The following is a 26,859-nucleotide window of genomic DNA, read 5'->3' on the forward strand; positions in this document are numbered from 1 at the left end:
GTTGCACATCGCCACGTTACACGCTATCCTTCAGAGCACTCTAGTGGCAGAGGACTGCAAATATATAGACATCACAAAGAAAGATGTAGAACATTAATAACGTTTTATTTATTTAAAAAGCTTTAAGAATTTTTACATAAGAAATTTGGAGTCATTACTTTTCAGCACACCCTCATATGTCCTACTTCAAGTCTTTCATTTACTATCGAGTAAATAATTTGCATTTAGTATAACAGTTAAAGGAATGCATTACTTAATTCATAACAACATTGTATCTGTAGAACATATTGGTTTCAAAGCCCACTGAATTTGCGAAAAGAAAATTCACAAGATAATTTGCCCCAGTGATTTAACTAACAAACCACAAACATGAGTACATATCTTTAACAAATTTCAGTTTGGCAATTGATATGGCTTCTAACTACCACATCGAGGTTGTTGAAGACTAAAGTAATGAAACTTTCAAATAAGTGCAACAAATCCCCATATTTTCCACTGCATGGCATTGAAAACCTAATTTAATGAAGATCTGTAAATGACACCAATGTCATACCATCAGCACTTGTTCATGGTTTCAACACTTAAATGACTGATGCTAAAATGCCCAAAATACACCAAAATCACCTTTCACTGGACATTCAATAATTAAAGGAAAGATCGAACTGAAGCTCATGGGAAAGTGCACTAGCACAACATGGAGCCTGGTTGGGCACATTCAATGTGAGCAGAAGACACTCCAGTATTCCATTGTGCTGACTACTGTAACTATTTGCACGATTAGGCAAAGCATGACATGTTAAGATCACAGCATGGTTGAATGTTGTGATGGCAGGTGGCACATTTATCAGAGTTATGCCAATACTCTCATTGTTGGTTCTTTCTAAGTGTCACTGTCAGAAAGTATTTTATTTCCATGCTAGTGAAAACGTGATAACGAAACACTGAGTGTTCCTGTTCACAATGTTTTGCTCAGTCTTATCCGGACAACTAAACTTTAAAATATGATAATATAAAATGTCATACACTTTATCTCACAACAAGTTGAGGTAAAATGTGATATTAGTATCCTTTACATATATCAACGAATAGGGAGAGGGAGGAAGCAATTACAAACTCTAAATCCAGTTAAATCAGATAATTAAGCTCAAATGATTGTATTCTATACAGGATACAAAATACGTAAAACATTTTGCAGCAAGTAATTGTCTGTATGCCTAGGGAAATGGTCATGTTATCAGTTGCGTCACTTCGTGGAGCACTGCCAAGGCAACAACTGCACATGGAATGTGCATGAATTATAAGAAGTTGGACTTATATCACTATAAAGAGGCTCAAACTTATGAAAGTAATTTACTCTACAGAATTCTCTCTCTGATTAAAAAGGAAGTGCTGGTAACACTTTTATTGAACATGATACTATAAATAATGTAGTGAAAGGAAGACACCATAATAAATATAAAAACAAACAAAATTGATACAAGCAGATTTGATTCTATTTGGTAGGTCACAGGAACTAAAATGATTTCAAGTAATGGCAACACGATGTTTCATAAAAAATTCAGCAACTAAAAACTGTGAAACCCCCCTCCTCCTCACACACACACACACACACACACACACACACACACACACACACACATACATACAAAATAATGGGATTACATTGGAAGGGGAGTGTTAATTGTTATCCACCTTCAAGCTTAATAAACTGAAGTAATGACATAGCCTTTTAAGTATCCATAGTGCTTAGTAATGAGAGCTGTAGACTGTAGTGCACTGTTTGCCAAGATGCAGATTTAAAAAGAGAGAGAATCTGCAAGTATACGCATTTGTGACTGCTGCACAATATTTCTTAAGCATCACTTCCATATAGCGCAATTGAATGTGATGTTCTATCAAAGTGCTCTAATCTCTTGATTTCTCACAAACTAGCTCATGCTAGGGATGACAATTTAGGTCAAAGGCAATAACTTCATATAAATTTGAGCAATCTGGTACACTTTCACGTGAATGATGCTGTGAATGTATTTAGTTGTATTTAGTGTGCAGCACAAAACCTGCACCAACTAAATCTACAGCCCCTACAAGGCCTCTCACAGATACTGTGATGCAGTGCATTATAGACAGAAGTCATTACCCCGTATTTTGTTTGAAGAAGACGATTTCACCTTGAAGATAATTACTAAAGAGACTGCCTACACTAAAGTTTTCTGCCCTCATTTGGAACACTGCTGTAGGCTGCAGGACCTTTACCAGATAGGATAAATGGAGTTCAAAGACAGGCAGCACATTTTGTATTATCAGAAAACAAGGGAGAAAGTCTCATGGACGCGATACAGGATTTTTGGTGGAAATCATTAAGACTAAGGCTTTTTCATTGAGGTGGAATCTTCTCATGAAATTTCAATCATCAATTTTCTTCTCTGAATGGAAAAATATTTTTTTGATGCCAACCTACATAGGGAGAAATGATCATAATAATCAAATAAGGAAAATCAGAGCTCACACAGATAGATATAGATGTTCTTTTTTTTACAACGCTCTGTTCGTGAGTGGAATAATAGAGAATTATTATGAAGATGGTTCAATGAACCTTCCATGAGGCACTTAAGTGTGATGAATTGCAGAGTACCCACGTAGATATAGATGTACATCCAAGTGCTACATAGCAATGTTGAATATCTTCATTCTCACAGAACTGAGGACTGTATCACCTTTGATAAAACAGTTTCAATAATGCAAGAAAGGATACAGCAAAACTATCAATGATGTGATTTCAAAATACTGCAATGTTGTATTTGTGATTTCTTGTAATTACATGGCTCAAGGAGTGCATTGGAAACCTTTACTTAGCTACTTAAAGCAATTGTTTAAAACAACATATGAAATAATCTGCATAAAACAAATGTTCAGAACAACAGACGAAATCTTCTGCATATCATGAACTGTACATAACAGTTAGTGTTTCTATGTTTAACTCCACTAAGGGGAATTAGGAGGGAGGGGGAGGGAAAGATACGAATTGGGTTCTGCAGTACTGTGAAAACTACTCGAAGACAACAGGTACATGTAAATAAAGCATTTATCTACATACAGTACACATTAGCATAGTACAGCAGTTTCATATATTTTGTATTAGCAACTACAACATTAGTACACTGGTACATCATATTCATGTAAGTTTCAACTAACCATTTCTAATTATTCATCAAACAAGATGGGATTACATAAATTACATTTATCTCACTTTTGAATGTAAAATGAAAATATAAAAGAAAAATGGTGGGACTCGTCAACATCAATTAAGGCCAGGAAAGTGGTTAACACAAACTGTAAAGCAGCCATTTTATTGGATCTGGCCAGATTAGCTGCGAGCCTGTAACTAGCTCATAATGAGCAGAAGATAATGCCACAATAAGAAGGTGGAAAGGATGACTTGCATGCAAAGACCACATGTCAATAAGTCTCATTTACAAACAGGAGATACCACGCTGTAGGAAGGCACTCCTCATTAATTCCTCTATGTGCACACACAGTAATTCTGAAGATAACAGTATTAATTACAGTAAACAACAAATTTTATCATCTATTTATGCTCGTCTTGCTTTTAATATCCCGATTTAGTAATAAAATGGGGAATCATGATACAGATACATAATAGTTCTTAGTCTTAGAATGAATGAAAGCTTTCCACATGAACTTTACAGTGACATTTATTTCAGAGCCATTATGTTTCCGTATTAACCAGAAAAATACTGTTTTTAGTTAAAGTTCCTAATTTTTTCTTTCATCAGCTCATCAATGTCTAGCAGTGTTTTTTTGGCACTGCAAATTTCTAAACAGCTTTTGAACTGAATTCTGTCAAAAACATTCTCCGAAGGAGTTCATTCACCTCCTTGTATAAAAAACCTTTATACAGATATGCATGTATCTGAACACAATTGTTAATTGTTTCTGTAAGCTTGACAAGTTAAGGACAATCTGTGAAGCAGCCTGACTGTAACATATAGTGGTGTGTTTGTGAGTGTGAATGTGTTGAATCCACATTTCTGCATGACTCTAAAGGGAAAATGAAAATGCATTCAATGAATTTCTCAAAAAAGTATTACACAATCAGCAAACCTGCAAACATTTGTGGTCTTGCATTAAAGGGCAGGTGTGTGTGTGTGTGTGTGTGTGTGTGTGTGTGTGTGTGTGTGTTTGTGTGTGTGTGTGTGTTAAGCCCGTTCACACCTGTTTGTGCAAGTATGTGTGTGCGTGTCTCCCCACTGTACTGCAAAATAAAACAATGGAAAACTGGGTGGCTTAATATTGTTGTTACTTGAGATAAAATCTAAATAATAACCAAAATGATTGCATTCTATGCAAAAATGCACATTTTTGCACATCTGTGAAAACAAAATCTGCTCCTGGGAAACACCAAGTACTGTGGTGCTCCACACTGTGCAGTTTAGTAAGTTTAGATCCTCACTTGCATGCTATCTGCAAAGTAACCAAGACATTGCTGCTCAAGTCTGTCTCACAATCCGAGGTCATTCAGTGTACAAGGAAGGTATCTGTGATGATGTCCTACAAGTTTTGACTGGTCCCAAGAATATTTAATTTGGGAAGCAAATAACACAGTCTATTCTATGTGACTCCAGCCACCTGGAAGGGGGAGTTCACAAGGTGGGTGCAGTATGCTCACGCATTTCTGTCTTTAAAGACAAACACATCGCCAAAAATTTGATTCTAGGGCCGAGTAATAGGTTGTTGGATACTGGCTCATAAAACTACCCCTTGTGACTGATGAGAGGTGTGTGACAATGTATTATACCAACAACAAACACATTTTTTTCCACTAAATTACATACCCATATCATTAACGACAATATGCTGCAGGGTTTTGGAACATGTATTGTGTTCAAACATTATGAATTACCACAAAGAAAACTGCCTATTGACACACAGTCAACATGCGTTTAGAAAACATCATTCCTGTGAAACACAACTAGCTCTTTATTCACATGAAGTGTTGAGTGCTATTGACAATGGATTTCGGATGAATTCTGTGTTTCTGGATTTCCGGAAGGCTTTTGACACTGTACCACACAAGCGGCTTGTAGTGAAATTGCGTGCTTATGGAATATCGTATCAGTTATTTGACTGGATTTGTGATTTCCTGCCAGAGAGATCACAGTTCGTAGTAATTAACAACAAGTCATCAAGTAAAACAGCAGTGATTTCTGGCGTTTCCCAATGTAGTGTTATAGGTCCTTTGCTGTTCCTTATCTACATAAACGATTTGGGAGACAATCTGAGCAGCCATCTTCGGTTGTTTGCAGATGACACTGTCACTCATCAACTAATAAGGTCATCAGAAAATCAAAACAAACTGCCAAATAATTTAGAAACAAATATCTGAATGGTGCGAGAAGTAGCAGTTGACCCTAAATAACGAAAAGTGTGAGGTCATCCACATCAGTGCTAAAAGGAACTCGTTAAACTTTGGTTACACAATAAATCAGTCAAATCCAAAGCCGAAAATTCAACTAAATACCCAGCTATTACAATCATGAACAACTTAAATTGGAAGGAACACATAGAAAATGTTGTGGGAAGGCCAACCAAAGACTGAGTTTTATTGGCAGGACACTTAGAAAATGTAACAGATCTACTAAGGAGACTGCCTACACTACATTTGTCCGTCCTCTTTTAGAATACTGCTGCACGGTGTGAGATCCTTACCAGATAGGACTGACGGAGTATATCAAAAAAGTTCAAAGAAACTCAGCATGTTTCGTATTATCGCGAAATATGGGGGAGAATGTCACAGAAATGATACAGAATTTGGGATGGATATCATTAAAAGAAAGGCGTTTTTCGTTGCAACAGAATCTTCTCACGAAATTCCAATCACCTACTTTCTCTTCCGAATGCGAAAATATTTTGTTGACACCGACCTACATAGGGAGAGACAATCACCACGATAAAATAAGGGAAATCAGAGCTCATACGGAAAAATATAGGTGTTCATTCTTTCCGCGCACTATACGAGATTGGAATAATAGAGAATTGTGAAGGTGGTTTGATGAACTCTCTGCCAGGCACTTAAATGTGATTTGCAGAGTATCCCTGTAGATGTAGACTGAAACCCTTTCTCTTCTGAACTTACGTGACACATGATCGCCTGCCTCAGCTGAATTTATGTAGTACTGCATACCTGAGACATGCAATGGAATCTGGCTCCCTCCACACTATTTTACGCAGAGGATAAATTGATACTAAGGAGACTGTAGAGACTGATGAATAATGTCTGTGTAGGAGAGCCTTCACAGTTGCCTCCACAAAGCTAATGGGCAGTTCTTCTGGTGTTCCTAGGGAACCTACAAGTCATAATTTGTAGGTATGCTAATTTGTAGGTATGCTAACTAACTAATCAAAACGACTCTGTGAGTGATCGATGTCTGTGGTGGGGAGTGGAGTTGTCAGCTCATACACAACACGCCAGATGCTCATGCCATCAATAGCTGCACGTGCAGAACAGCCAGGATTTGCTGATGCCTTGCCTCTACCAATAGACTCACTGAAACATCAATCACAGAGTTACTGTCATCAAGTAAAGTGATCAGCAGCTCTCAGTGTTGAAATTTGGCAACCACTACAAGGGAGTGCTTCAATGTTCTGTGTCTCTCAATAGTGGTTAGCGTCTGAACGACGCCATTGTGAGAACAATTTCACATGCTGATAACCATTCTTCCTGTAAAGTGATGAGGTTGGCGCAGTTTAAGCTACGAACAACCATTTGAGACATGCTGACTGACTAAACAAACCATATTGTCTCATTCAGAATTGGAGACGCAACACACACTATTTAATTGTAGTGATAATGCAAGTTTACTTTACCTCAATTACATAAGTGGCTGAGCATAATGATCCCTTGTGATCAAAAAGAGTACTGAGGTAAAAGTTTTTGATCAAAACAAGATTAATCAAACAAGCCATGAGGGTCCTGCAATTCTTTTTTGAGCTTCTGAAAATCAGATTTCCAATGGACAAGAAATCATTTGCGACATAGTAGTTGATATATCTTATGACAGGTCAAAATAATGATTTGTAAATTAAGTAAACATTTGGTAGTAAGAACATGTTACTGCCATTATTCTAAAAATATCCATCTACCATTAAGATTATATCACACAAAAGCGAACACTTACTTGATAACCTTCTGGCAAAGGATCATGCTGAACAGTAAGATGTATTTCATCACCAGGCTTCAAAAGTGCCATCACCGCTTCTTTATGAGTGTATTTGGTAATATCTTCGCCATTAACTTTTAGAATACGATCACCCATTCTCAGCTTCCCTGACTGTGCTGCAATACCTCCAGGAACCAGCTATTAGGAACATTGAATGTTCAAATTAAAACATGAAATTGATAACTACACTCCAATTAAGATCAGAAAGCTTACTGCAGATGTATATGAGGAACTGTGCAAATTTCATATCAGTATCTGTAATAAATTAAAATAAAATAGTGCTTACATGTGATATAAAAATTCCTGGCTCAGTGGCTCCAAATGGAGTACATGAATGATCAGTGCCACCAATGATGCTGAATCCCAGTGAACCACCTTCTTTATGCAGCACAACTTCCTGCAATAATATCAATGACAAATGAAACTGCTGCAGAGGAAATAGACTTTAGCATTCATTTAATTCTGTAACCTGGCCTACAATTTTCTTAGCAATCTGTTTCTTTCTGTTAGCAACACACACAATAATCATAAGAACTGAACCCCATGAGTAAAGGGGAAAAAAGCAGTATACAAGACCTTCTTTTTGAATGTTTTGTACATATTATTCTAATAGAGTAGCAAATTTAACCTCCCATAAATATAAGTGTGTGATTTGATAATATCCTTACACACATTTGTTTTGCCTCTAATATATAGTGTACTGATGTTAAGATGTGTATAAGAAAATCAAGGTAAAGTGTTAATTAGGTTTTGTGTGTTTAGTATTACCACATTCAAAGTAGTTATTAGTTCTGTAATATTTCTGAATCAGAGTTTATTTACAGACAGAAACTCATAAGCAGATCATGAAAGCAATCCAGAAATTAAAGCAGTGGTCGTAGAAAATAAGAATTTAATAACATAAAGCAATTATTCGAGGCTCAATATTAAATTAGGTTATAAATTGAAAAATGGTGTTTTCTTTTTTGTTATTACAGTGGCATTTAATACTTAATTTTTACCATTTGTACCACAATAGGGGACTTCCATCATAAGTATGTAAATAGAACTACCACCACCACCACCACAACCACAACCACAACCACAACCACAACCACCACCACAACCATGATTAAGAATCTAGACTTACAAATCAGGAAAAAGAGGATTCGAATTCCCACCAAACCATCCCAATTTAAGATTTCTCTAGCTTCCCTTAATTACTTCAGTCAAATACCAGGATAATTCCTTTAAAAAGATGACAGCTATTTTCCGTCCCCATCCTCATCCAACCACCACTTTTGATCTGTCTCCAATGACCATCTCATTAATTGAATGTTGACCTTTTATTTTCTTGCACTTCGTTTGCTAAAGTGCAGACACTATAATGTGGCAATCGGCCACAACCACAAACAAACGAGAATTCTGACCACTCAAGGGGAGATGACTGGTTTGCACTCAGGATTGGCAGCCTACATCAGTCTTCTTCGCTCCTGTTGAAGGAGAAATGACATAATGGTCATTGGGATAACGCATACCTTCTGGTGTCGTGAGGGTTGTATTCGAACCTTGTTATGGACCAGGACTAGTCTCTTCACTCAAAAAATAACAAAATAAAACAAAAGGCAAAACACAGCACAAAGCAAAAGGGACTACACAAAGCTTTTGGTAACAGCTACAATGTAACCATTTGTTTGGATTGGCGGTCATGTAAACATGATAGTTCTAGCTTGACCTCTAGCATTATCTTACACAAACATAGTTCAAAATATCTCCATCTAAAATTGCCACATTAAAGTGTTTGCATAATGCCAGCATCATTTTGTTGTTGTAGTTGCTGTTGATCACATCTAAAGACTACTCTGATGCAGTTCTCCATACCTATCCCTCACGTACAGGTCTCTTTAGCTTTGTATAACTATCAAAATACATTTCCAATTGAACAAGCACACTGTAATCAAGCTTTGGTTCAGCACTATATCATCACATTTAATATTCCTTAATGCCTCAGAATATGTCCTGTCAATCAATCCTTTGTTTTAGCCAATTTGTAATGTAAATTTCTTCTCTCTCTGATTCATTACAGTATCTCTGCAATAGTTACTTTAGCTACCAATCTAATTTTCAGCATTCCCCTGTAGTGCCACATTTCAAAAGCTTCTATTATCCTCATAACTGCACTGTTTATAGTCCACATTTCATTTCTCTGTAAGGTTACACTCTAGACAAATACTTTCTAACACAAAACATTTTCTTTATTTTCAGGAACTCTTTTCTGGCTATTTTACATCCTCTGTGCTTCAATCAATCATTGCCAGTTATTTAGCTGTCAAAACAGCAAAACTTCTGTCCTAATTTCAGTGTCAATTCCCTACCATAATTCCCTCAAGGTCACCTTGTTTCACATTTTGATGTTCATCTTACAATGTCTTCTCAAAATACTATCATTAAGGTCCACTGACCTTCGAAGTAATTTGATATTTCCAACAGAATTACAATGTTATTGTTAAGCAATGATTTTATTGTGTCTCACTGAGCTTTAATTCCCTTTCAAAATTTATCCACAGTTTCCTTTGTCACTTCCTCAAAGTACAGACTCAACAATATCATGTATAGGCTACAATACTCCTCACCCCTTCTCAACTATCACTCCTCAACTATTGCCTCCCTTTTATGTCCTTTGACTGTCATACCTCCACACTGGTTTCTACACAATCTGTGTATAAAAATCTTTAGCTTGTAGTATTTTATCCGTACCAAATTTCAAAGATTCAAAAATTTATTGTCATCATTGTTAAAAGTTGCTTCTAGATGTAGAAATAGGGGTTTGACTTCCTTCAGTTTATCTTTAACACATTGGCTGCCATGGCACACTTTGGTTACCAAACCCCAGGAGCCATTTTGTTTCTTTTCTTCCATTTTCTACTTTATTTTGCACTAAATAAGCTATTTATCTATAAATAAGTTGACATATTTCAAATTAGTCCCTTACAATACAGTTATTTGTGAGAGTTACATATGACTCATGTGGCACCATAGTAACCACGCCAGGAGCGTCATTTACTGTGTGGCTAACAATTTTAGAATGGTACTTCTCTCAATCTCTAATTTCATAATATTATTTGTGTACAGTCACATTACTGCTTTCCTTCATTGTGCCACATCTTCATTTTGATATTGTTTCCGCTATAATCCAGTGACACTGAGAAGCAAGAAAATGTCTTGTAGACATTATGAAGATTAACAAAGGCATTTGAAGAAGACTGTACACAATGTTATAGACATAACTGAGAAATATACTGCGTCATTATATAATAACAACTCAGGTGAATTTTTACCAGTTGAGTCTGCAAGTGAAACTTAAAGAGAACATTGAAACAGCTAGATTCAGGAGTACAGCGTGCTGTGAAATAATGAAGTGTGAACACATATGAGAGCAATCTATCAAAATAAAAAGAACTGCTTGGAAACGTAAGACCTGTGACTTGTATTTTTGTACAGAATGAGTTTTCACAAAGCACAGCATGTACAGGCGTCAGAAGTGCAGTACAAAGCACTGATACCAACATTTTTTGCAGTTTAATTTTTTTTACATTGTCAGTTGGAGTATGTAAACAAAAATTGTATGCAATTTACATTGAACAGTTTAAGTAATATGTAAAAGTAAATAAGTAATACAGAAAAGGAAAGTCCAACTGACTGAGCCATGTGAGGTGTATATAACTCATGATTTCAAGTACCTGTAACTTTTTTTGTGTTCTTCAAAACCATAGGCCACAAACATGATTCATTACTGGTGCCATGATCTGCTGTAAGACAGATTCACAGAATGCTGCTGTGAGCTGCCACAGCAGCACACAGTTTTAAGTGAAAATGTGTCCACGAGTTTTATTTAGGTACTTCACAGGGCCAAAAAATAAATTTGTCTAAGTAATTTTTCACTCATGTGGCAGTTAATGTGTTAAGATTAATCAAAGGTCAGAACTGTATCACACGTTCTTACACTTAAATTTATCCATGTTGTATGGAATTTATTGAGACCAGTGACTGGATTACAAAATTTATAAAATAGTTTTTCTACTTTTGTCACTCTTTACCAGTATTTATTGGCACAAAACATTTCAGCAGCAAGCTATCAGCATTAGGTACTATACAGTTATGTGAACATTAATTTTTAATCACAGATTCCTTTGAAGTGTGATTAGGTCCATTTGCTGGGTGTGCAAGTGAAGTTGTGTATTGAAATTTATTCATTTTTGCTAAATACATCCTTGTCTAGCACACAGAGCACACCAATGAATGCAACACCATTTTATACATTCACATTAAGTTGTTGTTAACAAAACATTTGTGTTCAACCTCATCTTCCTCTCTGCATATATTCTCCACCACTTCCAATAGTCTATAACACATTACTCAAAAATCAAATCTCCTACATGTGTTCCAGCCAAAACTGTGTTAATATTGCCTTTTTGTGCATATGCCACACAAATGTTTTGGTTCTGTACAGGAATTTATATCATGAGCATTTAGCTGTTAGTTATGTTCAACATTTGACTGATGAATAATGTATGAAGTGAAATGGCCTCTAGATAACGAATACTGGAAATTGATATAGGTTTTTAATGAATGAAACATGAGAATAACAGAATTTGACAGTCGAATCTCTAAGTTTCATAAGGAAATGGGAGTATCAATGGATCAAATGAGAAGATGGTAAATTTATTCAGTTCTCAAAGAACAATGCCAAAGATAAAGTGAAGAGTGAGTGACTAGCCGAGAGAAATAGCCATGGATGTGGTGGAAAGAGTTTACGAAGAGAATAGACTTATCAGACATTCTGTGATGACATGCGCAAGTATATGATGACTGCAAAATAAAGCAAAAACAGCCTTTCACCAACTGGTTATTAATAAAGGTGACAAATGTTGATGTCTGGAGAATGCAGAAACTCATCTCATTCTAAGAAAAATATATAACAAAATGGATCTAACTGAGTGATTAAGTGGACATTGCTGGAACTACATACCCGCATGTACAGGAACTTGTAATGGAAGACGTGTGTGTAAGTGCAAAAGGACTGTGGAAACTGCAAATGTAAATTGGTTGGTATTAATTTTCAAATTTTAAATGAGAATCTGTTGGTGAGAGTCAGGTTTCTTCTGTTACACCAATGTCTTGACTAGTCAGTTATTATCATAATACATTGTTTACTGAATTAGTGCAATAGACTCTTATACATGCAACATTATTATTTTCTGGTTAAGAGATACTATTACCATCATGAAACAGCTGACTACGTTTCATATTTTGTCAAAGCATCTTCAATCTTTCTTCGGTGCTGTATGTTATCTATCAGTAATTGTAAGCTTAACATTCTTAGACTGTGCAATCTAAGAGAACATTTAAAGTCAAAATACCCCTGTATCTAAAATATTCATCATAGCTGGATAAACAATACATTGGTGAACAAAAATGTGTTTCCCCACACAATATAGAGATGCTACAGTAATGTGCAAGGCTTTATTTAGCTTTATTCAAGTTACGTAATACTGAACCTGACCACAAATATTCGCAAATTAGTCCTACCACTGTGTGTAACTTTAAAAATTAAATAATGGTTTATGACAAAATGATTGTATGGTCATATTTTGTAGGTAACACATTCTGATTAATGAAACAATCCATAGCCCATTCACATAGCAGGTGACAGGAAGGTCTGCAAAGTTACCAAGGAAAATAACACCACCCAAGTGGGAAGTTAACTTAGGGAAATAAAACAGACTTTTCAGAGGGTGGGGGAAAAACAAAAACAGGAGGGGGGAGGGGGGAATGTCTGTTCGCTTATACTAATTCAACTCTGCACTTATAGAAATGCCTGTGTATTTTTTCAGCCTTTTGCAAAGACTTATATTACAAGAACATTCCACAAATCATGGGAATGAACACACACTAAAACTGTAAAGGTTTCTTTAACTTAACGATATAGACAATGGCAGGAAAAGAAGAAATACAGCACTGATTACATTAAAATCACCAAGCCGATAAATACATTTTTATGAAGAAATGAGCCAGATGGAATAATAAGTAAGAGAACTTTGAAACCGTTAATACCTGCTTGTGGGATGGTCTGTGCAATATTTCCAAATATCCTGCTTGAATTCCCATATCACACATAAAGGGCAATGAAAACTGCCTGGACACAACCCAAGGAGAGTAAAGAAAGTACAGCAACATCACCTACCATATTAATTATACAGACTGCATTAACAGGTGCACACAGCACTAAAAAAAAAAAAAAAAAAAAAAAAAAAAAAAAAAAAAAAAAAAAAAAAAAAAAAAAAACCACCACACACACACACTGTGATAGTCTGTCAAGTACAGAATTCTGTCACGTCTGGTATATTCACATGAAAGAATCAAACATTCCTGTTGCGTCTTCATGGTTGGTAAGACGGTTATTACAAGAATTTCAACAACATACAGTTCATTGTTAACTGGTCAGTGTGTTGACAGTGATTTAAAATGGAGAAAACAGAGTTTTGTGCTATTATTAAACATTTTCATTTGAAGAGTTATACTGCCGCACAAATCAGAACAGAATTAGATGAAGTTCATGTGAACTCTGCACCTGCAACATCACCATCACGGAAGACCATTTACTATTATGTTAATGAACTGAAACTTGGTTGGACAAGCAGCAACAACTAAGTGCACACCACAAAGAAAACCACTGACACAATCCATGATATGGCAAATGCAAGACTGCCGAATAAAAATCTGGGATCACTGGGATTGTGGACATCTCAACTGAATGAGTGCATAACATCCTGTGTGGAGCATCGGCTATGAAGAAGCAGTGGGCACAGTGGGTGCTGCGAATGTTCACAGCTGACCAAAAGTGCATCCGGCACAACATTTCAACACAAAGGCTGGTGCTGTTTAATTGCAAAATCTGCAAGACTTTTTGTGCAAACTTGTGACTGCTGATGAAACTTTGATCCATCATTACATACCAGCATTGAAACAGCAATCAAAACAATGGACAAAGGGTGGTGAAAGTGCACAGAAAAATGCGAAGCCCATTTTGTCAGCTAGTAGGTGCGGCCGCTGTCGTCTTTGGGATTTCCAAGAAATAACCCTCACTGATTATTTGAAAAAGGCAGAACTGTAACTGGACCGTATTACACCTCATTGCTGGATCATTAAACTAGCACTGGCTGAAAAACGAACAAGGTTGGCACACAGAAAAGTGCTCTTTCACTAAGATAATGCACCATCCCACACATCAGTCATAACACAGGGAAAAGTGCATGAATTGGGCTTGGGACTGGTTTCTCATTCACCCTATTCACCAGAGTTAGGAAAGAGAAAGAAGCCACTTGGGCTAACTTGAATCTTTAGCTTGAGGGGAAGAAACTTTCTTCAAATAAAGAAGTGATAGTTGCAGTCAATGAGCATTTTGCAGTGTTTCACAGAACCTATTTTTCTCACGACATGAAAAAGCTGGAAGATCCTTGGACCAAGTGTATATCCCTCAAAGGAGAATATGTCAAGAAGTAAGTTGAATTGTTCATGAAACTTTTGCTTTTTTATCAGTGTTATCAACCCATCGTCATATCATCAATGTAACACGTTACTAACTTAATGGCGAAACCAGCTGGTCAACCTCTCATAGGCAGTCATTTAAAATCCACATTACATGAGGGTAGTAATCATTCTACATAAGTATGGGATTTTCTACAAAAGATATAACGTACCTTAAATCTCTGTTATCCTGCTACCAACATAATGGTATAACACATATCTGCAGTACCCTCTTTCAAAGTTTCTTGAGTAACTTTCCCATGTCTTAAGCACTGACACCATTTATCTCAATATCATGCATTCTAATGATGGGCTCCACAATGAATTTCCAGATTTTCATTTTTCACGTCTTCTGTGCTCTTGGATTCCATTACTACCTTTGTCCAGATGAAAATTGTGTTGCAAATTACTGGACAATTCTCCACATGGAGCCATGATACTCAAAAGAGAAACAGCCCTAAATAGTCACAGCTGAGATAGTAATGGGATGTTATACGGTAACTCAAATACTGTTCTGTACAAAGTGAAGATACTACTAACATATACTGTGTGTGGACAAGGGTGAGCAATAACCTGGTTATGTTACCTCAATGATGACCAATGTAACAACCATCTAACTTCTGTTAGAGCATTTCACAAGAATGTGTTCACTGTTTTAATGTTGCACATTTCAATTTGTATGAAGTAAAATACCTGCTCATCTGAATTTTGGTCTAGGTATGGTGATGAAATCTGTTCCTTAACCTGCTGGAATGTTAACTCAGTAGCTAAGTATTCGTAATGTGTAGATTAGCAAGAACATTTCACATAACACAAACATGATTATATAGATAAAAAGCATTAATGCTAATAAGCAATAATTGTTTACAGCCATTTTTGAGGTTTCATTATTTATTCTTAAGTAGTGAGTATGAAAAATAACAAATTACACAATGGAACTGGCTATTGCATAGTAGAGAGGTGTGGGTCAGGTAAAGGAATCACACATGTTGAAATAAGTTACTTAACTTATCATAGCAATGACCTACCTCCATTTTAGGTGATATCTCCAAAGAAGTAAAATTTTAACATTTGTGTTCAAAGCATAATACAAACTGAGAACAACTAACAGTCATGAGAAAACTGTCACATATTTACAGAGAGATCGCAAGAACAAAGTAGATCAATACAGGCAGAAATAAAAGGACCTGTGTTACTAAAATTGGTATAAAAACCTTCTAATACACAATACAACTGTACTAATGCAAAGTTCTTAGAAATTTACACCACAGCACTACAGAGGTGTTTAGTAATACACTAAGTGTTACATAACATGTTGAAATACTGAACAAATTTTAACTGGAAGAATAAAAATATACTTATGGAGGAAGGCATGCATATAAACACACTATTTTTTTATTTCTACAAAAACTGTATTATTAGCTGTGTTTCTGTGAAAAATAAAAACCCTTCCACCAAGAAGTTATCAGTTCCTTGCCAAACACACCAGTACGTTCCATCACATGCAGATGGTCCAATTATTAGCATGATGCCAAGAGAAATTATAAATTATCACATGCGGGGGGCCATGAATGTCCCACTATCCCTTCTTGTATAAGAATGCAAGAAACAGGGCCTAGCATGTAGCAGAGCTATTTCACCTTTGGACAAATGTAGGACCACACATCATCTTATACCATCATTGAGTGATTAGTTACTAATTAAAGCTTAGAAACTTGCATTATATAACTACACAAGCTGGGTCATCATTTCACCTCATTACCAAACACGTACACCACTGGGACCAGACTGACACAACTTGTTAGAGCTAGTAAATGTGTATAAGCACAAACTAGCAACTGGGCTCTAGTTATCTTTGCCAGATGACCAAAAAGTGTGTAATCTGATTCATTGACAAGCTCCAGCAAGTCTAATATTTTCATTGTACACCATCCAGAAACAGGTGGTAACAATATTAATTGCATGCAGCACATACAATTCTGTAGCCTGCCAGAGACACTCCCCTACCTTGACCATGATTTCCTGTAGTGTAATAAAATGCACTTGACCATGATGGATTGGAAAATGTTGCCTTTACAAAGAATCCAGTTTCCATTTGAATACGATTGTGATAGTGGAAATTTCTGGTGGTCTCAATCTACAAATGTCAGTTCAATTTTTGTTATAGTTTGAAACAATGGAAACTCCAGGTAAGAAAGTCAACTATGTAGGAAAGAGAGATTGGCACTTACTGTAGAGAAGACACATTAAGTTGCAGACAGGCACAATTAAAAGACACTTACATAAAGCTATTGGCCAAAGTCGTCATAAGCAAAAGAGGAACACTCACCATTCATACACAAAAACAAGCACACCTCATGCACACATGACCAGCATCTCGTTCTGAGGTCAGGTGTGCAAGAGGTGTGCTTGCTTGTGTGTATGAATGGTTTTTGTGTGTGTGTGTGTGTGTGTGTGTGTGTGTGTGTGTGTGTGTGTGTGTGTGTGTGTTTGTGTGTGTTTGGCCAAAAGCTTTATGTAAATGTCTTCTAATTGTGCCTGTCTTCAGCTTAACATGTCTTCTTTATGGTTAGTACTAATCATCTTTTCCTAATTGTTGATATTCCTACCGGGAGTTTCCATTGTTTGATTCTTTAGAAAGGCTTTTCTTCCATCCTGCAACCCTGTGACGTTTTCCTTTGTCACTCTTCTCTACTGCATTACTATTCTCAGTGTCCATTCTTTCTCTTCTTTCCTGTGTTTATTCACTGCTTTCCAAATTGCGTCTACTCCCAAGACACACACTATCAACAATCATTCACGCACACAAACATCATGACCGTGTGGAATGTTGATGCAATATCTGATACGTCACATTCTTTCCTCTGATAGTTATAATTATATTTATTTCTACTGATCCTACTTCATCCCTCATCCTGAGCATTTTATCTTCCACACCTGCCCATGCCACACACTTTTGATCCTCGACCTAACCCATCCCCACCTCGCCCTCTCTTCCCTTATTGCAACACACACACACACACACACACACACACACACACACACACACACACAAATAAAAAAAATTCCAATTCTCTAACTTTTTGTACATTTTTAACGTATTTGTGTGTATTTTTACGTGGTTTCAAGCATTTCTGTGTATATTTTTTCATACATGTTTGTGGTTCTGCATGTCTTAATGTATTTTTTGTGTGGCTTTTTGTTTATCTAGCTCCTCTCACAACCTTTATACCATTCCTGCCACAATGGACCCCTGACTCAATCTTTCTGCACCAGTTCAGAAAAGTATCTCTTTCCCTGGCTAAACCCCAGTCTCACATCCTATTTCTCAAATGATGCCTAAACCAAGGCATCCTTCCAAAACAGTCAAACCATAAAGATTCCATTCTCTGCATCCCACCCCTCTTTTCACAATGACCTGCACCTTTTGAGATTCTGCCAATCCGTGACCCTCACAAACCTGGTACTGCAAAAACACATCTCCTTGACACAGACATCCCAGAACCACCTCAGCTTCCTCCGCAAGATACTTCTACTATGCAATCCTGACTCCATACATCACATCTTGATTCCAGCCCGAAATGCTTGAGTTGGCAGTCTTGTGTGTATGAATGGTGTGTGTTTCTCTTTTGCAAACGAAGGCTATGGCCCACAGCGTTATGTAAGGGTCTTTTAATTGTGACTGTCTGCAGCTTAACATATCCTTTTTACAGTACAACATACTCTTAATACAGGACATACTGAGACACTACTCATAACTACCTCACAGTGCATGAACTCAGGACATCTAACTGTAGCCAACATTAAAATCTATGCTGCAGGCAACCATGAAGAACCTGTTTGTTCAGATGTGTTTTAATCTCATCTATGTTTATAAAATGACAGGCCTTAAAAATTTTCTTTATTTTTGGAAACAGAAAAAAGTCACATGGAGCCATGTCTGGTAAATATAGAGGGTGGAGCGGCATCACTGATTGTTTTTAGGCAAAAATTCACATAGCAGCAACAAATTGTGAACAGATGCATTATCATGGTGCAAAATGCATGTATTGTTTCATGACAAATTTGAGACTCCCCCATCCCCTTCTCAGAGTGTTTCACACAGGCAGTGCTGACCTTATAAGCAGAACTCCTTGTTGGGCATTTGGCCTCGTAACAAGAACTGTGGTGCACTACACTGTTAAAATTGAAGAACACAATGAGTATAACCTTCACATTTGACCAAACTTGTTGAGCTATTTATAGTATTGCCAAACCAGAATGTTTTCACTGAGACGATTGAATCTTAGTTTTAATGTCATAACCATAAACTCATGTTTCATCACCTGTCACAATATGATTCTGTAGTTCTGCATTGTTATTTACTTCATCTAATGATCCCGACTTGACTTGTATTCGCAGATTTTTTTGTCCGAAATTCAACAACTTTTGAACGAATTTTGCTCTCAAACATTTCAAATCCAAACTACCCAAATAATTTCATGGTGTGAACGAACTGGTGTGAAAATTCATCACTGAATTTTCTGATTGTAATTCAGCAACTGTTCATAATCATTTCTTTCGCATCATCTACAAGTTCATCAGCTGACAATGTGCTGGGATGTCTAGGGTAATCATTCTCTTAGTCTATGCAGCCTTCTTCAAAATTTTAATGAAAGGCCACTGCAGTTAAGTCAATGAGCAGTTTTAGTCATCACATCCAGACCGTTTTCTACTGGATCTCAACTGCCAATTTTAAGGCATAATATGGCTACATAAATATTTCATATAATAGGACAAGAACACCAAGTTCATCCATATACAGCATAAGTGCAGAAAATTATATATCTTACATTACACTGTTGTGAAGCAATGTCAAATAATTGCTAAAGTAAAAGTCGAGTGGATTTAAAAGTGATATGTCCAATGATATTGTACGAAAAACTGGTGTGGCACGATCATAAAAACTGTATAACAATAAAAATACTGGAATGCTTCAGCTTTAAAAGGGGTTATATTTTACCATGTTCCAAGTTCCAAATTGCATGCTTTATCAATGAAAAGGAAAAAAAAATTATATTTAATAAAATTCTAAAATAGTTGCAGTGGATGGTGCATCCATGTCAATTGGCTAATTGCCTAGTTATGTCCTCTGCTGTGTGCAGCCAAAAATTAAAACTTGGGCCACTATACACGTGCCAGCATTGTCTTGCATGCAATGTGAATTGCTGACAAGAACATGTTCACCAACATGCAGATGCAGCTATGAAATTGTGGAGAACATTTAAAGAAAGTTGTCAACAACAGAGCGGCAAAATTCCAGGTAATTGGTTTTTCTTAGTGCGCAATGCTTGTTGAGTGTCATTTCCCTGGATTTTTTTCAGATAGGCATATACTTCTATTTCTTCATTTATGCTCATAAAGCATACCTTCTTCATTGCCTGAAAAATTATTAGGACTGTTTTCAATACGATGCACAAGGTGACTATCTTGTATACATTGAACTGAAAAGATGGATGAGCTTCTTATGTCTTTTCTTTATAGGTCTGTTTTCTCCTTATATCACTTTTCAAAATTCTTTCCCACTTGTCCAATGTAGCTAGCCTCACAGTCAGAGCAGCAAATTTTGTATACACCACCGTTTTGGTATGAGCCTTATGTTGTGTATAGAAAGCACTACAGTGATAAAACAGTATCACTACATCTAAACTAACATGCTAAATATTGTTTGCGCTTACTAACAGGCACACTACAGACAGATGCAGTAGAGTGATGCTATGTGCTGATGACACGCTGCACTGCCTCTTGTTACTACACTCTGCCCTGCCATGTGTTTAACTACACACATGATACCACTTTTTTTTTTTTCAAATTCATCAGTTTTCAGATTGGTTCAAGGTGGCCCACAATGAATTCCTCTCTTGTGCCATTCTCTTTATCTCAGAGCAGCAATTGCATGCTACATCATCACTTATTTGCTGTATGCATTCCAATCCCTGCCTTCCCCCTAGTTTTTATCCTCTACAACTCCTTACAGTGCTACAGTAGTTAGTTCCTGATGTCTTAACACACATCCTATCATCCTGTCTCTTCTTCTGCTTACTCTTTTCCATATGTTCCTTTCTTCAGCAGTTCTGCAGAGAACGTTCTCATTCTTTATCTTATCAGTCTATCCAATTTTCAATATCCTACAACAGCATCACATCTTAAATCCTTCAATTTTCTTCTTACCTGCTTTTATCACGGTGTATGATTCACTACCATACAATGCTGTACTCCAAACACACAGTCTCAGAAATTTCTTCTTAAATTAAGGGCAATATTTGATACCAAAAGGCTTCTCTTGCTTGTACTAAACTGATTTTTAAGTTGTCCTTGCTACATCCATCATCTGTTATTCTACTTCCCAGGTACCACAATTTCTTACTTCATCTACTTCATGATCACCAATTCTTATGTTAAAATTCTTCCTATTCTCACTTCTGCTACTCCTCATTTCTTTTGTCGTTCTTTGGTTTCCTCTCAATCAATATTCTGTACTCATTAGATTGTTCATTCCATTTAACTTGTCCTGAAATACTTAACATTTACTGAGGACAGCAATGTCAGTGAATCTTATCACCGATACCATTTCACCATGAATTTTAAACCCACTTTTATTTGTGTCTTTGCTTCTTCGATGTATAGAATGAGCATATGGCATTGCAGACACAGTCTCCCAGGACCTACACTGACGGTTCTCACCATCTACAAGGAAATTCTGGTTTCATACTTCTATACCTGTTATACTGGCTGCTGGGCAGGTCTTAAATCCAATATCTGATTTCGGAATCTCTGTCTGGTCATGATTTAAGTCAGCTGGAAACTTCCCTTATCTCCAGGCCTCTTCCACGTATACCTCCTCCTCCTGCATTTTGAACAATGTATTTGCTGTTACCAGCTGAAATTTATTGCAGAACTCATTCTTCCTCATCTCTCATTCCTACTACAAAGCCCATATTATCCTGTAACTCTTTTTTTTCTATTCCTTCTCCTACATTCCAATTCCCAATGATTATTAGCTTATCTCATTTACATACTGAATAACCCATTCAGTATCCTCGCATTCTCTCTAAAGTTTTCGTTTTCTGCCTGTGACATCGGCATGTATATCTGAACGATCGTTGTTGGATTGTTGGCACTGGTTTGCTGTCAATTCTGATGACAACAAGGCTACCACTGAACTGTTCACAGTAAATCACATCCTGTCCTACTTTCCTATTTATATCAAATCCTACTCCCATTACACCATTCCTGCTCCTGTGGATATTACCTTGTAGTTTTCTGGCCAGAAACTCATGTCTTCTTTTTATTTTACTTCACTGACTCCCACTACATCTAGATTGCACCTTTGAATTCCCATTTTTAGATTTTCTAACTTCCACACCACAATCAAACACATCCGAACTGTAGTATGTCACCTTTCCATCAGTTACTCAATCTGGATATGTGCGTGTGTGCGAGTGTATACCTGTCCTTTTTTCCCCCTAAGGTAAGTCTTTCCACTCCCGGGATTGGAATGACTCCTTACCCTCTCCCTTAAAACCCACTTCCTTTCGTCTTCCCCTCTCCTTCCCTCTTTCCTGATGAGGCAACAGTTTGTTGCGAAAGCTTGAATTTTGTGTGTATGTTTGTGTTTGTTTGTGTGTCTATCGACCTGCCAGCGCTTTTGTTCGGTAAGTCACCTCATCTTTGTTTTTATATATAATTTTTCCCACGTGGAATGTTTCCTTCCATTATATTGATGCTTCTCTTACTTAAAGATAAGATGCATGTTACTTATATAACTGAATGCAGATTCCTATATAACCGTAATGTGTGTTAATGACACACAAAATGTATGACTAATTATAAGCAATTAGATGAAATACCACTACCCCACAAATTGTATTGGTAATGTCAGTTCTCACACGCATCATAAAGATATCGATAATAATGTTTACTTCTTTGTTCCCTTTTTTAGTATAAGAGGGCTATGAGATACAGGAAACACACTTAACAATTTTGGAGCTTCAACAAAATATAATAATAATAAAAAAAATCCTTAGGAGTTCTTGGGGAAGATAATTAGTATCTACACCAACACACAGGTGTTTCACAAAGTTATAGCAAGTGGCCCTTTTTTCATTTCTGCAAGGCTTCACTTACAAAACCGAAGTATAGCCCGGGAGGAATGCCATGGCTGGTAGATGCACAGGTGGCAGGACAAGCTTGGGGAGAGCAGTTGTGGTGGGAGTTGCAAGCAGGCGCTGTAGGGGAAATGCTGAGCGCTAGAGGGAAAGTGTCCTCCTAAACTGAGGCCAATGCTCACATTTTTTTTGTGAACATTAAATGGCACCCCTCCACGCCCACAGTTGCAGGGTGACAATTCAAAAAGATCCACCGTCAGCTTTGTTTTCGTTCGTGCCTAAAACCTAAAAACAACTCCACCACAAATGCAGCAATTTATTTTTGCTTCGCTTGTTAACCATTTGTAACTTTCAAACAGGCGTCATGAGTGGCGAATTTTGAGTTAAACCTACACATTTCTCTGGATGGCACATTAAAATTTGCTTCTTTTGCCAAAACACAGCGGAGTTTGCACTGTCTCACCTCATAACATATTGTGCAGACACAACAGCTTGAGAATTCTGAAACAGTGATTAATTAAGTTTATTAATTGAGGAACTGAGTAAAAGTAAAGTCAGTAGCTTATGAAAAACCACATCCTTCGTACAAAACAATGTGTAATGTCCGCATACATGTTGTTCCAAAACCCACAGCATTTCTCATTTAATCAGCTATTGAGGGCCCTTAAAAATTACATCCTTTGTTGATTGATTTTTTTTGTCAGTTCTTGGCAGAGCAACATTATACTAAATAAGAAGTGCTACTTTGCTTTTGTTCTACAGTATTACATTCTTACATCAAAAAAGTCTGTAGTTTAATTGGAAGAACACAGTAAATAATGAAGTTTTACACAACAACGATACGGTAAAATACTCTCCTCTTTGTGTAGTATCATTTGCCAAAATCTCATTTTGATATCTGAAACCATTTATGAAATATGAGGAATGTAATGGATATATCACTCTGGCTTTATCACTGGAACGGCGAAATCGCAAATGTGCGTGCTACGTCAGATCAATTTTATCGAGATTGATGACAGATAGAAACCTCCATCCAAGTCTAACCAAAAATTCAACATGTTAGCTAAATTTTATATGCAACAACATATTATGCAATATGTACCAAATAAGAAATCATAGCAACATCTATTTTTCATAGTACACTTTTCCAAATTTCATGCAGTGTCTTATTTCCTTGTAAATACCACAATAGCTATGACCACGAACAAAATGATGGCACATCACCATGACATACAAAGTTATAAGTAAAGCAAAAACGATTTTTTTTTTTTACCAAACAGTTTATGTAAAATCGTTTGGGCAAGATTGCAGGGAGCATGCCCCTACTCTCTCATTGCTGACCAGCCGAAAGGTGGTAAACACTTATTGGCTTCCCATCCTGAACAAACGAAAGAGCTTGCCCAGTACTTTGGACAAAAACTGTTCACGGCACATTGGCCCACCATATCCTGAGCGAGCTATAAGCATGGGATTTCATTTTTAACTGTCCTCCACTAACATACCATTAACAAAAACCAACAGACATTCCCTTTTTTGCGGGGATTGAACATTAAATGAGGAAGCACCTTATACTTTCAAATAATCGACAATTAAGTGCGCCACAGTATAAAAAAATAACGCCTCTAATCATATCACATTTACAATACAATAATGCTTGTGGCTACCTCTAGGCTACAAGAAAAACAAATTACAGGAGTACAGAGTTTTTCTTTCATATGCCACTGACTGTTCATAATTTTAAGTGTTTTCTAATAGGGGGAATGCATATTGGCTGTTTTTTAAGCCTTGCTAAAATTAATATTACACTCAGTTATTTGTGCTGTAGCTCTCACTCATCAGATGTAATCTACGGACATTGCAAATATGACTGGTTAAACCTAAATAATTAAAATGTTAACGTTTTATCAACATTACTTTTAAAAAATTCCAGTCAAACCGCCATATACAGGAAATTCACGACGTAAATGTGTGCAGTGTTTAGTCATTCACAGATGTTTATTTTTCTTGGATAACAAATTTCAGAATATGCTTTCTGATGATATTGATGCATGGAATATATACCATCAGCTAAGCCTGAAGTACATTCCAGCATATAAAACTTCAAAATTTAGGGCTGTAAGTGGACACAACTGGCAGTTTCCACTGCAATTACCGAGGGGGGAGGAGAGGAAAGGGGGGGAGGAGAGGGGGAAGAGTGAGTGGGAAGAGTGGGAAGGGGGAGAGGGGAAGGAGGGAAGTAGAGGGGAAGGGGGGGAGGAGAGGGGGAAGGGTAGAGAGTGGGAAGAGTGGGGGAAGGGGGGGGAGGGAGGAGGGGGGGAAGGGTAGGAGAGTGGGAAGAGTGGGAAGGGGGGAGGAGAGGGGGAAGGGTAGAGAGTGGGAAGAGTGGGAAGGGGGGAGGAGAGGGGGAAGGGTAGAGAGTGGAAGAGTGGGAAGGGGGGAGGAGAGGGGAAGGGTAGAGAGTGGGAAGAGTGGGAAGAGTGGGAAGGGGGGAGGAGAGGGGGAAGGGTAGAGAGTGGGAAGAGTGGGAAGGGGGGAGGAGAGGGGGAAGGGTAGAGAGTGGGAAGAGTGGGAAGGGGGGAGGAGAGGGGGAAGGGTAGAGAGTGGGAAGAGTGGGAAGGGGGGGAGGAGAGGGGGAAGGGTAGAGAGTGGGAAGAGTGGGAAGGGGGGGGAGGAGGGGGAAGGGTAGAGAGTGGGAAGAGTGGGAAGGGGGGAGGAGAGGGGGAAGGGGTAGAGAGTGGGAAGAGGGGGAAGGGTAGAGAGTGGGAAGAGGGGGAAGGGTAGAGAGTGGGAAGAGGGGGAAGGGTAGAGAGTGGGAAGAGGGGGAAGGGAGGGGGGAGGAGAGGGGGAAGGGGTAGAGAGTGGGAAGAGGGGGGAGGGGGGAGGAGAGGGGGAGGGGGAGGAGAGGGGGAGGGGGAGGAGAGGGGGAGGGGGGAGGAGAGGGGGAGGGGGGAGGAGAGGGGGAGGGGGGAGGAGAGGGGGAGGGGGAGGAGAGGGGGAGGGGGAGAGGAGAGGGGGAGGGGGGGAGGAGAGGGGGGGAGGGGAGGAGGAGAGGGGAGAGGGGGAGGAGAGGGGGGAGAGGGGGAGGAGAGGGGGGAGAGGGGGGAGGGGGGAGGAGAGGGGGAGGGGGGAGAGAGGGGGAGGGGGGAGGAGAGGGAAGGGGGAGGAGAGGGGGAGGGGGAGGGAGAGGGGGAGGGGGAGGAGAGGGGGAGGGGGAGGAGAGGGGGAGGGGGAGGAGAGGGGAGGGGGAGGAGAGGGGGAGGGGGGAGGAGAGGGGGAGGGGGAGGAGAGGTGGAGGGGGGAGGAGAGGGGGGAGGGGGGAGGAGAGGGGGAGGGGGGGAGGAGAGGGGGAGGGGGAGGAGAGGGGGAGTGGGGAGGAGAGGGGGGAGGGGGTGAGGAGAGGGGGAGGGGGGAGGAGAGGGGGAGGGGGAGGAGAGGGGGAGGGGGGAGGAGAGGGGGAGGGGGGAAGCGAGGGGGGAGGGGGAAGCGAGGGGGAGGGGGGGAAGCGAGGGGGAGGGGGGAGCGAGGGGGAGGGGGATGGAAGCGAGGGGAGGGGGGAAGCGAGGGGGGGGGGGGAAGCGAGGGGGAGGGGGGAAGCGAGGGGGAGGGGGGAAGCGAGGGGGAGGGGGGGAAGCGAGGGGGGAGGGGGGGAAGCGAGGGGAGGGGGGAAGCGAGGGGGGAGGGGGGAAGCGAGGGGGAGGGGGGAAGCGAGGGGGAGGGGGGAAGCGAGGGGGAGGGGGGAAGCGAGGGGGAGGGGGGAGGAAGAGGGGATGGGGAGGGGGAGTGAGAGGGAGGGGGGAGGGGGAGGGGGGAGTGAGAGGGAGGGGGGACGGAGAGGGAGGGGAGGGGGATGGGGAGGGGAGGGGAGAGGGAGGGAGAGGGGAGGGAGAGGGAGGGAGAGGGAGGGAGAG

At 39.0% G+C, this 26,859-nt stretch overlaps 1 protein-coding gene across 10 annotated transcripts in view; it reads right to left on the minus strand.

The window, feature by feature from the left end:
• Nucleotides 1–26,859, minus strand: part of LOC124611222 (protein lap4) — a 528,343-nt gene that overhangs the window by 138,731 nt on the left and 362,753 nt on the right. For all 10 annotated transcript variants that reach the window (XM_047140227.1, XM_047140228.1, XM_047140229.1 and 7 more), the window contains 2 exons: nt 7,525–7,635; nt 7,197–7,376 (listed from right to left, as the gene is read on the minus strand). In XM_047140227.1, coding sequence (XP_046996183.1) covers nt 7,197–7,376; nt 7,525–7,635 — 291 coding nt within the window. The remainder of the gene's footprint in view (nt 1–7,196; nt 7,377–7,524; nt 7,636–26,859) is intronic.

The sequence above is a fragment of the Schistocerca americana genome, chromosome 1, assembly GCF_021461395.2.
Source record: "Schistocerca americana isolate TAMUIC-IGC-003095 chromosome 1, iqSchAmer2.1, whole genome shotgun sequence".
Lineage (NCBI taxonomy): Eukaryota > Metazoa > Arthropoda > Insecta > Orthoptera > Acrididae > Schistocerca > Schistocerca americana.